The sequence below is a fragment of the Penicillium canariense genome (assembly GCF_028826845.1).
Source record: "Penicillium canariense strain IBT 26290 chromosome Unknown utg000001l_segment0_segment0, whole genome shotgun sequence".
Classification (NCBI taxonomy): domain Eukaryota; kingdom Fungi; phylum Ascomycota; class Eurotiomycetes; order Eurotiales; family Aspergillaceae; genus Penicillium; species Penicillium canariense.
Window position 1 is genome coordinate 4,401,678 of NW_026622728.1, and position 14,128 is coordinate 4,415,805.

The 14,128-nt window shown below is 56.7% G+C and overlaps 5 protein-coding genes across 5 annotated transcripts; 2 read left to right on the top strand and 3 right to left on the bottom strand.

The window, feature by feature from the left end:
- Nucleotides 1-177: 177 nt before the first annotated feature.
- On the top strand, nt 178-1,302 carry N7482_001503 (NAD(P)-dependent alcohol dehydrogenase; the record flags this gene model as incomplete). Its single annotated transcript, XM_056683628.1, has 1 exon — nt 178-1,302. One exon carries the CDS (start codon nt 178-180, stop codon nt 1,300-1,302), a length of 1,125 nt encoding a protein of 374 aa, XP_056547234.1.
- An 891-nt stretch (nt 1,303-2,193) lies between these two features.
- N7482_001504 (uncharacterized protein) lies at nt 2,194-2,805 on the bottom strand (the record flags this gene model as incomplete). Its single annotated transcript, XM_056683629.1, has 1 exon — nt 2,194-2,805. The coding sequence occupies one exon, from the start codon at nt 2,803-2,805 to the stop codon at nt 2,194-2,196; it is 612 nt and encodes a 203-aa protein (XP_056547235.1).
- A 128-nt stretch (nt 2,806-2,933) lies between these two features.
- Nucleotides 2,934-4,245, bottom strand: N7482_001505 (Zn(II)2Cys6 transcription factor domain-containing protein; the record flags this gene model as incomplete). The annotated part of the gene is made up of 2 exons (XM_056683630.1): nt 2,934-4,100; nt 4,177-4,245. The coding sequence occupies 2 exons, from the start codon at nt 4,243-4,245 to the stop codon at nt 2,934-2,936; spliced, it is 1,236 nt and encodes a 411-aa protein (XP_056547236.1).
- Nucleotides 4,246-5,007: 762 nt separating this feature from the next.
- N7482_001506 (uncharacterized protein) lies at nt 5,008-5,616 on the bottom strand (the record flags this gene model as incomplete). Its single annotated transcript, XM_056683631.1, has 1 exon — nt 5,008-5,616. The coding sequence occupies one exon, from the start codon at nt 5,614-5,616 to the stop codon at nt 5,008-5,010; it is 609 nt and encodes a 202-aa protein (XP_056547237.1).
- Nucleotides 5,617-6,383: 767 nt separating this feature from the next.
- Nucleotides 6,384-9,990, top strand: N7482_001507 (putative nuclear pore complex subunit Nup85; the record flags this gene model as incomplete). Its single annotated transcript, XM_056683632.1, has 3 exons — nt 6,384-8,900; nt 8,964-9,465; nt 9,530-9,990. 3 exons carry the CDS (start codon nt 6,384-6,386, stop codon nt 9,988-9,990), a joined length of 3,480 nt encoding a protein of 1,159 aa, XP_056547238.1.
- Nucleotides 9,991-14,128: the final 4,138 nt, after the last annotated feature.

Consider the following 14,128-nt stretch of genomic DNA (forward strand, 5'->3'; position numbering starts at 1 on the left):
GCTCCTTTGCTTCTTGATTTCCTATCCCCTCGTCAACTCAAATCGCATTACCTCCGCGCCAGGCACTCCGCACTCCGCACTCCGCACACCCCCACACCACAACACCAGCTCCGCGAAGAAGCACCCAATTGCAACACAATCACCAAGATCTGATTTCCCCATCCAAACCGTCCCAAAATGAGCTCCTCCTCCAATGAACCACCCGCCCAAACCTTCACAGGCTGGGTCGCCCACGACGCCACAAACCCCCTCACCTACACCACCTTCACGCCCAAGCCCTTCACAGAAACCGACATCGAGATCCGCGTCACACACTGCGGCATCTGCGGCACAGATGTGCACACTCTCCGCTCTGGCTGGGGCCCAACCGACTACCCCTGCGTAGTCGGCCACGAAATTATCGGCATAGTAGAGCGCGTCGGCGCCGCCGTGCCAACCCTCCACTCCTCCCCCGCCTCAGCATCCATCCGCATCGGCGACCGCGTCGGCGTCGGCGCACAGAGCATGTCCTGTCTCCGGCCGGACTGTGAGGCCTGCGCAGACGGGCAGGAGAGCTACTGCGCGCGCATCACGGGCACATACAACGGGCGGTACGCAGACCAGAGCAAGTCGTACGGCGGATTCGCGAGTCGGTGGCGCGGGCCAGCGCACTTCGTCTTCCAGATCCCAGATGCGCTGCCCAGCGCCGAGGCTGCGCCGCTGCTCTGCGGGGGCGTGACTGTTTACGCGCCGCTGCGCAAGTACGGCGCCGGCGCGGGGAAGACAGTGGGCGTAGTGGGTATTGGCGGACTGGGCCATTTGGGGATTCTGTTTGCGCGGGCGCTGGGGGCGGACCGAGTCGTTGCGATTTCGCGGTCTTCGAGTAAGCGGGCGGATGCGTTGCAGGGACTGGGCGCGGATGCGTTTATTGCTACTGGTGAGGAGAAGGGGTGGGCGAAGACGCACTCGCGGAGCATCGATATTCTCTTGTGCACCGTGTCTGGACCGGGAATGCCGCTGGGCCAGTATTTGCGGCTGCTGAAGCGGGATGGGACCTTCGTGCAGGTGGGGGCGCCGGAGGAGGCGCTGCCGCCGCTGATGGCGTTTTCGCTGATCCAGAAGAGTGTGAAGGTTACCGGGTCGAATATTGGGTCGCCGGAGGATATTCGGCAGATGTTGCGGCTGGCGGCGGAGAAGAGGGTATTGCCTTGGATTCAGAAGAGGCCGATGGATGATGTGAACGCGGCGTTGAAGGATATGCATGATGGGCGGGCGAGGTATCGGTATGTGCTGGAGAATGGTGATGCCCAGGCGAAGCTGTAAGCGCGGGTGGTGTATGAGTATGATGGCCATGGGAGTAAGTGGTAAGGTATGTTTAGTGTAGCGGGGAGTTTGGGGTCAATTAGTCCGGGGTGGAAGTGAGAAGTGGACGGTTGGGTGTGTGTCTTGAGGAACATGGACGAGAACCTCGTGAACACAAGTCATGATGTTATGCTCCACCACTAGCTGTGTCGCCATTTCTCAACATGTATTTGATTCTACGCTGCAAAACATAGAATAAAACAAGCCGCGAACTCACCTGCCTATCAACTTGCAGAGAACACCCCCCATTGGCCGTCCGATCTCCAAGGGTGCAGCCATCCACGCGGGCCGCGGTGGAGAACGGTCTGCTTTCCACGCGACAAGCTCCTCGCCGCTAGGCTGAATACGGCAATAGTGCGAATGTCCAGTCAGCGAGATCAAGATCCCAGCCGACCATGTATCTCCACCTCCACCACAGGCGCAGGCCAAGGTTCGGCCAGGCTATAGCAGTGATTACCACGAGAACATGCAGCTACCTTTCCAACCCAACCTTCCCATAGATCTACGCGCAGGGGACTTTCGGAGTTTCGAGCATTTGAACACGTACAAGAGTGGGTAATTAGCAAAATCGAGCCCGTTACCACCTATTCCACAAAAGCGCCCACAGCCCCGCGCGGGCATTCTATCATCGAAGCCGATCCACTTCATCCCGCCCGGCAGACCCTGCCGGCCATGGCCATCCGCACATGGTCTCTGTCGCCGATGGAACCTGTGTCTGCCTGCCCATACGCTCCCATTCCATCCGATCCCTGCCCACCACGCCATTGCGAATATTGATTTGTATGTCATCTCCATCCAAGCGGGCGGATGTTTCGGGCGCATTGGTCCACGCAGTGCGCGGTAGGACCTATCTCATTCAGAGGACGCAACTGTATATTGTGCTACCACTGTCCGCTGCGAGTTCACGTGTGGCACTGAGGCTAGTGATCCTGTTGGTGAAGGGAAGGGTTTGCTTGCTAGGGTCCGCCGGGGGAGGAGGGCTTTTGCTGGTGGGGCGTGTAGTACAGGCTTCGGGTGGTATCCCTTGTGTTTCTTTTGTGGTTGGTGATATTTCGCGACCTGGTGGGACACTTTCGGTCCTTCGAGTTTTTCCCAACGCGGCGGTGCTTCAGGCCCGTCTGCGCTGCCATCCCGCCCAACTCTGATGGACCGCGTCTCGTGACGAAACATATGCGCGCGCTGCACGAGCTGCCTTCTCGTTCTCGTTCGGTTGATTATACGTGTCGTGGAGTATATCCAGGGCACGGACGTTTCATCGTGAGCAATTCGATTTTGAAGTAGGATTTTGGTGTTGCTGACAGCGGTTGTGCTGCCGGTTATTTTTGCAGGATTCATCTCAACGAACTCAGTTGGTTGGTTAGATGGGAGGGTTGGCTCGACGAAGGCGGATTGGGTGTTGTCAGCGCGTCGCGGCAGGTAGAAAAGCCATGATTCGGTGAGATCAGCAAAGGGAAAGTGGGACATTCCAAGGGCGTGCTTGTGGTTTCGTTTCGACTGCTGTGATTGTGCGCATCCCATGTCATATCAGTTTCCAGTCAAGGCCCTCCATGACCTGCACACCGCGGTAACTCTGTCGCGCTGGTCAGGCATTCTCACAGCGAGTCCACCTGCTGCAGATAACTGTCGCCCAAAATGCGCCTCATAGCCCAGTGCACCAGCGGTCGCCACTGATCATCCAGAATTGCCCACACGGCCTTCGCAACCCGGACACACCACTCATCAAAGCACCAACGGTGCTTGAGATGCTGCAAGAGCACGCCATAGTGGACTAACATAACGAGGGCCATCGGTTCCCGCTCGCGGAGCAAGTCGAGGAAGCGCGAGGGCAACTTGATGGCCCATCGGCCGGCAATCACGCTGGACGTCATCCCGCCATGCACCCAGCTGAGCATCTCTGCCATGTTGTCGATCGTGGCGGTGTAGACCTCGGTCTTGTGGTTCTGGTCGCGCGCGCCGCAGATCTCATTGGCTTCGTGCAGCTCATTGATGGCGGCTGTTGCATCGTCCGGGAGCGGCGCGTGGACTTCCTCCACTTGCAGAATAGGCGCGAAATTGGAGTGGCTGAGATAGTCTGCTGGCGAGCGGATGACCTGCTGCACGCCGCGGGTGAGCACCAGCACTTGGTATAGGTCGTCCACGCAGGTCCAAGGATCCTGTACATCGGGCGTGTGCGGGAAGCCGAAGGTATAGACGACGACGATGCCGGCAAAGGCAAACATGGCCTTTGCATTCGACTCGCTGATGTCCCCCAGCAGCTCGCGGAACAGCGCGAGTGCCTCGTTTTGATGCGCGACAGCGCGATTGAGATATGCTGCACGCCGCGAAGGCTCGGGCCCCGTGCGAGCTAGATGCAGCGCCGACAAAGCCAGGATGCCGTGCATCAGGAACGGGTGCGAGAGGGCCTCTTCGGGCACGGCGTTTCGCCAGACGAGATCTGTGCGGTCATTGCGAGAAAGCGTGAGGTAAGTGGAATTGCACCAGTGCATCATGAGCTCCAGGTCATGCAGGTTGAGCGAGATGGGCGTGGCGACCGTCGAGCTATCGCCGCTGAGCCGGCCCAGGATGCCGAGCGAGTCGGCGGCCGGAGGGCTTCCGAGGACAGAATCGCCTGGCTGGCCGCTGTCTGAGCCTGACGTCCGAGATGACTGGCGAGCCACGGAAGGCTCTTCATTTGCCCAGAGCAGCGAGCTGGAGGAGCCATACTCGCACTCCGCATGGCGCTTGGCACAATTGGAGCAGGTCGGTCTGGCTTCATCGCACTGCAGAGGGAGAGAAGAGAGATATAATTAGAAAGTCCAGTCCGTTGAATTGAATGCGTCTCACGCGAGCCCGTACCTTGACTCGTCGGCGCTTGCATTCCATACAGCCGTGGCGGGATTTGCGATGAGGTCGACGGAGCGCCATGGTTATGCAAATGCAAGCAGTCGAATCGTCGCCATGATCTGGAGAAGAATTGCGGCCCTTGCAAGTGAGTATGAGAAATGCTTGGTTATAACGGAAAAAAGTAGTTAAAATTTTAATTTTGCTTGTGTGTCCAGCCAGATTCCTGGCACTGAGGCTGGGCGTGGGCGTGGGCGTAGGCAACAAGATTCGCACTTCGCATACTTTAAAGAACGGGGTCTGTGAGTGGACGGACTATACGCTTACCTAAGGGCAGAACCCTGTCGATCAAACAAACCGCGAAAATGCTTGTCGCCCAATTGTGAAACACTGTCTTGCCTCGCTTCGCGAGCCCTTGCTATTGCTCGGTCTGGACTTCGGGGTTGGCTTGGTCGGGCCTTATTTGTGCTGGGCATGACTTCGGGCGGAGCTGATTGGACACGCCCCATGCAGCTAGCAGCGTGGGGGCTAATCGTCTCGTGGTATCATGCAACGCACATTACAGACCAAGGATGAGTCGTGCGACGGAGGCTCGATGACGAGGGCGAGTTGAGGTTGTACGGTCATACGACAGCAGCATGGTGAATGGTATAAATGTCATCGTAATCACAGTCGTGAGGCCCTCCCGTACTCCGTACACGGGCCTCCACAGACCCAGAGTATAAACGTACCAAGCCCCTCCATCCCCACGGCACTAGGTCGTCACTTGGTATAAACGTGCCGGTTTTCATCACAACAGCGGTCTTGGCCCCTCCCTCTGATCCTCCTTTCTGGTGATTCACGGTCTCAAGCGCCCCCTCCTCCTCCTCCTCCACCACCACCGCCGCCCCCACCGGCAGCAGCTCTGGATCGTGTGGCTTTTTCGCGCAAGGCTAGCCCGCTCAGCAGCACCATGAGCTGGAATTGTTCGCCATACTGGGCATAGAGGTCCAATTGCCCAGCCCTCTTGGAGAAAGCAGTGCCCGACGAGAAGACCGCCACTACCCGCTCTGAATCGTCCACTAGCTTCAGGGCCCCGGCGCCTGACCCCATCGCATGCGTCCGTTTCCAGGTAAACGTGCGAGGCTGCCGGTCGCCCACGCTCATCCGGAAGGAATAGCGCACCGACATCATTCCTTCACGGTTGAGACGTACCCATGCCATCGTCTGGGGGGAGTTAGGGTTGCCCAGCCCGACCTCTGTGTCGGATGAGAAGTGTCGGTATTTACAGACGCCTGCGACGGGCGCGTTGTTGTCGGCGCCGGCGTGGAAGGTTAGGTCGGGCTTGCCTGGGGTCAGGTGTGAGTTGTCCACGTGATAGATGTGTTTCCCGCCGGTGGTGACTTTGTAGTCGTGGCGCCAGAGCCCGCGGGTGATGGAGTATTGTGCCGAGGGGCTCGATCCGTGTCCGGGCATGCTTGCTCGTGGTGGGCTGGGTCTCGGTGTATACGGTAGCTGCGACGTACGTAGTATACAATGAAGTTCTATGGTTCACGTAGGCACGGAAGCATTAGAGAAGTACTTGGTAGGTGATGCTGCTCTGGAGAGACCGAGAGCATGCTACTCTTATATGTCTAATCTGGTGCTCGTACGTACGTGCTGCGGCCATACTAAAATAAGATCGTCTAGGACATGGCAAGGCTGAGGTCGCCCAGAGCGGACCATGATACTTGGTCAGGTCAAGATCAGCGACCGCGGGGACAGGCTAGCCCCAGCTGGCTGGCGCCCGAAATCTGGCAGGGCAGTGCTGGACGCCAATCACGTAGGCCCCCAAGACAGGCAACATACTCGACCTGCGGCTGATCAGGTGAGTGACCAGGGGATGATCACGTGATAGAAATTCGTCACAGGTCACCTGATCAGAGACAGTTGTTAAGTCACGTGATATGAGATTTCGCGGGCGCTTCTCAGGCGCGTCGGAGAGGAGGACTGCCAACGATCAGAAAAAACATCCCGGCATATCGCCAGATGATGGATCGCGTATAACACACCGACCTGTCTCTGACTCTTCTCTATCCTCTGGTGCCACCTGACTTTCACTCAGAGCGCCATTGCCCCTTCCTTGACTCCGTGACCGTCTGCTGCAGCTGTGACGGCCCAAAAGTTGCTTTCCTCTCCCTGCATGCTATTGACCCATCTCTCGACTCTGTGATCTACCACCACCACCGCCACCACCGCCCAACATGACGTTCAAGGTTCCGTACGAATCAAGTCCGCCGCCCTCCACACCAGACAAGACCAAAGGACAGAGTTTCTGGAGCAATGTCTCCACGACACCCGCCGGCCCGCCGCCATCGACGGCAAACTCGTTCACACCGCAAGGGCACCCGCCATCTACCGCCTTTGGAACTTCACAGTTAGAGTCGCATTCGAAGGTCAACTTTGGCCAATCTACCAATTCACTGTTCACCAAGTCCGGGGGGTTCAAGACAGGCGACAGCATCTTCGGTTCCTCCTTCGGATCGGACTTTGGCTTGCCCAAAACAACACAGGCGCCCGCCGCCAGACCCCTCGCACCCACACCGTCGCAGGGCCGATTCGGCGCCGCGACGAACGGGGTCTCATTTGGGCGCTCCGTGACTTTTGGACAATCTAATGGTTTCGGTTCGTCCCAGTACGAGGACTATGACGAAGAAGGGGAAGAAGAGATGGAGCCGGAGGAAGAGGAGATGGAGGAGGAAGAGTATGAGGAGAGGCTAGAGGATGAAGACGCGGAAGGCGATCTCGATATGAGCACACAGCAATCATCCAACCGGCTTAGCTTCTTGGACTCCAATTTTGGGAACCCGTTGCCGACACAATCCCCCGAGCTCCAGCAGCGCAAACCTATCTACTCGAACCCTACCGATGCGAAACGCCCGAAACTCGACGAACGCTGGGCCAACCAGTCCCCGCTGCGTAAGACCAAACTGTCCCCCAAGAAGGCCTCCGCAATGCCCTCTATCCTGCACAACCTGGCCACCAGATCCCGAGTGCCGACTGTTGACGAGCCCGCGGATATGCTTATCAACACGGAGGATACGCTCGGCCGATTATACGACGAGCTTCGGGATGCAGAGTATCGACATATCGACCTTGATGCTCTCCTTGCCCACATTGCGAACAAGCTTGCCGCAACTTGGGATACATGTGCCGACCGGAGCGGAATTTCCAGACCTTATGGGGTTGGATCAAGCATTGGCCCTGGAGAGCAGGCCCCGAACCTGGTCAAGGCTAGCTTTCTGGCCTCGCTGTTGCTCCAAATTCACCACCCCTCCCGAGGATCTGCTCCCATTGCCAGCGCCTCGAACCCCGCTGCGCGCGTGGCGCCCAACAGCATGGTCAAGGCCATGCAGCGTGCCAGTGTGGCCACTCCGCTCCCCCAAATCTTACTCGACTGGCTAAATGGAAACCACGCGTCTCAGACTAATGATTTACAGGCGCTGCGGTACGTGGAGCCCAACCCAACCGCCTCTTCAAATTTCTGGGATATTATCAACTCAGCTGTGCTTCGCGGCCGCTTTGCCGAGGCGGCGGAGATTCTTCGCTCCGCTGACTTCAATTACGCCCGATCCGCTCTGGAAGATGGTTTGCCCCAGCCGGGCTATCGTGGTATGCAGTTGCAGAACATCCAGCGATGTGTCAACAAGGCTCTTGAAATCCTAGACTCCTGTCCCGGATTCCAAGACGATGACTGGGACATCACGGGGCCCGACTGGACCGAGTATCGCCAGCGCGTCCTGTCAGCTGTTAATGACCTTGAAGAGTTTGCTGAGGGCGAGGAGCGAGACCAGGTAGACCTACCTGTGCAAGACAACCGGTTCCAGGCCGTGAACTTCGGGCTGTCGCACTTGGCTCAGGGCCAGAACCGGATGAGCTTCACGCAGTCTGCGCGCATGGCCGAGAGCCGCGTACCGTGGACGATCTACCAGAGCCTGAGATCGCTCTACCGAATTATTCTTGGCGACACGGCCACTATTAAGGCTAACTCGCAAGACTGGGTCGAGGCGACCATAGGTCTGACCGCGTGGTGGGATGGCGAGGACGACGATGGTCTTCCAGGTCTTGATTTCCGCGCCAGCACGTCCAGCAATGACTTCCAGCGCACACGCGGATCCAGGAACCAGCTCCGAGCTGTGGACCGCAACATGCGGGACGCGTATCTGCGCCGCTTGGATCTGGCCTTCAGTAGCGCCACGAATGAGCCGTCCGACGATGCCGGGTTCCGCGTTAATACTATGAACGGCTTGGAGGTTGGCCTGGCTTCGATTTTTGAGGGCAATGTGCAGGGTGTTCTGGAACTGCTGCAGTCGTGGTCTCTCTGCGTCGCATCGGCGGTCACAGAGGTTGCCAGTCTGGGAGGCTGGTTCGAGTCTCATTCTGAGCAGAAAATGCCCCTTCTCAGCGAAAATGATTTGATGGTTCTTTCTTATGGGCAGGATAACAGGCCTGCTTCCCCTGGACTCAATAGGGATGAGATCCTGCGGACTTATGCGTTCGGACTTAATGAACGCGGCTCTATTGAGAACGAGACTGGTGCTCGTGACGGCTGGGAAATGGCTCTCGAGGTGCTGAGCCGACTGCACGATGTGGACTTGATGAAGAAGGCCGTTTCGGAGGTCGTGACCAAGCTGCCGCTGGATAATACTACTCAGCTGGACAAGTTGGTCGTGTTGTGCACGGATCTGGGTTTGGAGGAACAAGGGCGCAAGGTCTCCGAGGTATGTTCTTGGCCCCACCCGAAGCAGTTCTGGCAGCAAGGCCCGTATTGACCATTCTTACAGCGTTTTGGTGATATGACAACCGACAGCTCTGAAAACTACGGTCTGGCCCTCGTGTGCTATGCCCGTGCTCAGAACCGCCGCAAGGTCAAGGCGGTCGTGGAGCTGCTCATTTCCTTCAGTCTGGTGCAGTCTCGCGCCTACCCTGCCCACGCAGATCTAGACCCAGAGCTTCGGTCTATGCTGAAGGACCCCAAGACCTGTCTGTCGTCCATCGCATCCGTGGACGAGGAAGCTGCGCGTATTCTCCAATTTTACCTCAGCGGCTATGCAACGCTTCGCCGATACTATGAGATCCGAGACGAAGCACTAGATTTGCAGGAGGGCCAGCGCCCGCGCTTCAAGCCGCTTGCTCGCCGGCGCGCAGCCGCCAAGGCTCTCGCGGCAGTCATTAGTAGTGCTGCCGACAACATCTACGGAGGACTGTATGATCCGCACCGCGACTCGGCTGTGCAGGTGGACGGGCTGATGGCACTGTTGGGCGAGGCACTAGTATTTGTGCACCGTGAGTTCCCATCATCGCTCTCTCCAAGCCAACCCCATCAGAGTACTGTTACTAACCTCATCAGAACCCACCCCCATTCTCACCGTCTCCCAACAATTCACCATCCTCTCCGCAATCGAGGACCTCGAAACCGTCACACCCCGCGTCTACGCCCAATGCGAAGAATGCTTCCACTCGACCCTCGTCTCCGCCACTCAACCCGCCAACAGCCACGCTCCACCCTCCCCACGCGCCTTGCTGAAGAAATCCGTCTCCTCCCTCTCAGCATCGACATTCTCCATCATCGGCACAGACATACTCGAGTCCGCGCGCACCCGCTCCGGCTCCGGCTCGGATCCGGCGTCCACGGGTAGCTCAGGTGTGCTTGTCCCGCGCCCCAGCGAGAAGGACCAGGTTGCGGGCCGAGCCCGTGGATGGGACTGGCGAGTGGGCCTGCCCGAGGCTACGAAGGGCGCGGACGTGCTTCGTATGTTGAGATTGGGCTTAGCGCGTGGATTGAGCTTTAGCGCTCTGGGGTCCGTTTAAGGACGGGACCGAGAAGCAGCAGCACCGGGACCCGGGACCAGGACCAGGACCAGGACCAGGACCAGGACCAGGACCAGGACCAGCTGAACGACCCCGGCCATCCGGATTATGTATGACTAGTTCTGGCGTTAGCTTCTATTTTTCGACCGCGTGGCATCTCAGCATGGAATATTCGCATTAGTTCAGCCATGTCCCTTGGGATCTTGTTCGCATTGTCTCGGGGGTTGGCACGGCCAGTACAATATCCCAATTCGCATTCAATAAACGCTGCTGGTATACCACCATTGGCCAGTTTAATATTAAATTGACCAATGAACCATGAAGTACCCGCATATGACATTCTCTTTTTTATACTAGTATGATTCCCAAATCCGTAGCTGCAAAGAATGCTCCAACCTGCTGGCCGGGCCAGCTGCTGCCCCTCCGTAGTGCGGGCGGCATCGCGTAATCAGCCCGTCCATCCACGCGGCAGCCCTGACAAAAGTACTCTCTCTCCCCTCTGCCATCCCAGCTGAAGCATGTTTCATCGTCAACCCCTTCCAATCAGCACCCGTGGACTCACGAGCCCCAACCCCACGAACTCGACGACCCAAGGTTCGTCCCAAAATGAGTCTCGACACGACGGCCAGTCAACCGTCAGCAGCTGAATACGGGGGCCTAGTCCGCTCCACCGGGAGGACCGTCGCGACCGGGCCAGAGAATGAAACACAGACACCGCTGGAATCGCGGTCCTTTTCAATACCATGAACCCCTTTACTATGAGAGTATCCATATCGCAAGACGGTGTACATAGCAAGCACCGCGGGCTCCGAATCAACGACTCGGTACAGCACCATATCCACAATGGTGCATGATCACACTCTCCAGTGAGGCGCAGTCCCAGCGCCCGATGATTCATCCGATCGACACCCTCGAAAGCAGGGAAAAAGGTCCACGCTAACTAGTTAGCGACACACTAACTCGTTAGCGTGCGAGTAAAGGACCCAGAGCCCCACCTACCCAATCCCCTCTGGTCGAGTCTGCCTTCCCCAGCCTCACGCCATGTGGCCGGTGGTGACCCTCACCGACAGTCGCTGCGAAAAGCTGCCTGCCCGGCACCCGTCTTAACGGTGCATTCACCGTCTCTGCGGCTTGGCTGGGCCCCCAGCCACAGGCGCGCCGCGCGCGAACACTCTCTTCTGACGTGAACTGCTGTTCCTGCGACTGCTGCTGCCTCCCCTGCACTATTATTGGGAGCCGCACACGTCCAGTGTGGTCCCCGTGGGGCTGACAGGATGTGGATTCCTATTTCTTCTGCTTGACAAGGGCAGCGTTGCTGCACAGGGACCAGCTAGTCCGATTTCAGCGCGAGCTCGAGCATGTTACTAACTTTTCCAGCTTGGTTCAAGCCCGTCGCACTACTCCAGCTGCCAAATGCAGTATCTGACGGAGATAGAGGGCCTGCGACGCTGTAATCACCCTCGGCCATCCCCACCGTGTTGCCAATTACAGAAACATGCTGGTGCTAGTGTCCCCCGTTTCTCAGGCGTTTGGGACCGCAGTGGGGACTCGGCTAGTTGCACAAAGCATGATGCTCCAGTCACGAGCGAACCCAAGCTCGGCTCATAGTCCTTCAGCTCACACTCGCATTCGCCGATTGGCGCGATCCTGTCGGTGATTTCCGAGTGGGCCCTTTGCCTTGGCCTTCGCTGCCTGGGGCGCCCACCGTAGGGCTGGCCGTTGCGGGATGCCTTGCAGCTGGGAATGGATCGACGCCTTTGCTTGAGCGTTTCGACATGGATTGTATATAACGCCCCGAAGTCGGCAATAGTCGACACTCTCTCTCCACTTTCCTCTTCATCAGTCTCGCCCTTCGTTACCACGATTCTTTCTTTCGTGTCTCCGGACGACCCTTTGTTTTCATTTCCTTTCATTCGTTCCAGTTTCCATTCTCTACCTAATCATCCGGGGCGGGTTCTCGACGCTCTCTTCGACTACCGCCTTCCTTGCATATCCATCAACCTGGGTCCATCGTTTTGCATTCCATTTGCATCGAGCATATCCCATCACTTCAATTCAAACCCAACTCACCTCTTCTCTACTCAATCCAACCTAACAACTGCGCAAGCGTCATCTCCGTATCCACCAATTGCCCCGCCAAACAGCAACAATGTGCTACAAAGTCGTTGAACGCTATTCCGTCTGCAAATGTGTTTACTTCCAACACTCCATTGACCCCTGCTCCGCCTACGGACAACGCGGCCACTCCGTCCAAGAGAAGACCGTGCTGGTCGGGTACGCCTGCTCGCGGCATTCCGCACGGGGCGCGTCCTCCTCGCCCAACGCTGGCCGTGGGCCTGATTCCGGCTATTCCAGTTCTAAGGGGTCATATCGATAGTCGAGAGTTGCGGGATCTGGCAGTCTGCTGGGTAGACTGCGGGACCAAGGCCTCACCGATGACTGTGACTGTGATTATTATTATGACCGCGACGAGGGAACGGAATCCAACCAGAAAATTACGAGGATCAGGATGAATGGGACGACACGACCGGAGGCCGATGCCCGCCACGAATGCCCTCGAGGTATAGACGAACTAACGGACAAACAAACACCGCCGCTCTCTGCGAGATCCGGCTATGTATAATTCCATATCTCACGTGCCGCCGACCCTCGCGCGAAACCCGCCAGTGCAGGCCACTACATTATCAGCAACCCGGTCCCAGGGGGATCGGATCGGAGCAGATCGTTGATCGATCAGTCCGGCCCGTGAGCGCATCGCAGTGATAAACCGCAGGCGCACTATTACCGCGATGTGTGACGACGCTCCAAGGGCGGCACAGGCAATCGCAAACTAAAGACACCGCGGGGACGGCTATGTATACTACTTCGATTTATCTCTCGCCTTGGCTGGATCTGAGTAAGAGGTGGGTCTGACCAGGCTCTGGCAGCCTGGGCTGTTATTGATCTTTGATTCTTGATCTTTGATCTTTCATTTTGCTGTCGGCGGGCTCGGCGGTGATTGCTAGCATGTACGTGTACTAGAGCGCGCGGCATTGGGTAAAACAAGAGCGTTTTGACTTTCTTTAAGATTTCGGGTGGTTTGAATTTGCATTTTTCTGATATTTTTGAACTTGCTATGTTGATCTGGGACTCTAAACACAATATCAAAGGGAGAAAGTTGGCGTATAGGAGACAATGTCAAATGCGAGATGATCCAACATTTATACTAAACAGGCATGCCCGCTAGCAGCGACGGCCGCAGCACTTGATATATCGGAGTAGCGGCCATACTTGGAAGTGCCGTCTGAAACCTAGCCACTCTACAAACGGGCCTAGAATACTGTGTAGTTATATGTTCTATTATTTGCCGGAGCTACGGGTTGCTCACAGTCGGCCACTATAAGACATTGAAGTAATTTACCTCCTATGTCGCATTGCGGCATGCCGTCTTCAGGCTGCCAAATTACCTAGAAAAGACAGAGACATAACCAATTAGAGCGGGTCTTGTCTCGGTTATACCAAGATTGGTTCAGCGGAGTATTGTTTCGGTTGAATGCAGATCTTATCAGATCTTGTTTCCATGCATCACTTTTCGGGATTTCTTAATTTCGTGGAAATGTCGAGGCTTATGAGCCACAGTGGATTCTTGATGATCCGTCCATAACCTCTGTGTGTGTTTGTGTGTGTGTGTGTGAGAGAGAGAGAGAGAGAGAGAGAGAGAGAGAGACCCATTATACTCTGCTACATCTCCGTACGGCGATATGTCAGAGTTGCCAGTGGCCGCTGGAGAACTAAGTACAAAGTCATAACCTTCGAGGAATTATGAATCGAGCGCGACACGGGGGTATCTGTTATTTACTAAAGCCCCGTCTGGGTGTTACCAACCCCGGTCGACAGAAAAGAAGCGCATTGTCTTTCTGCTTTCATCTCCCTCTGGCCCTGAATTTCTCGATTTATGCTCGCCGGTCCTCTTCATCTCCATTTCCCTGTTTCCAGATAAAAGGAAAATGGAGAGCATTCCTACACGGGCCGAGTGTAAGAGCAAAAAAAAAAAAAAGAAGGGGGCCTTCCAGAGAGCTAGGTTCGTATAGCAGCAGGGCCGCAGCTCAGCTAATTAATATAAACAGGGGAAAGTTCAAAAGAATGGGGCAATATCGAC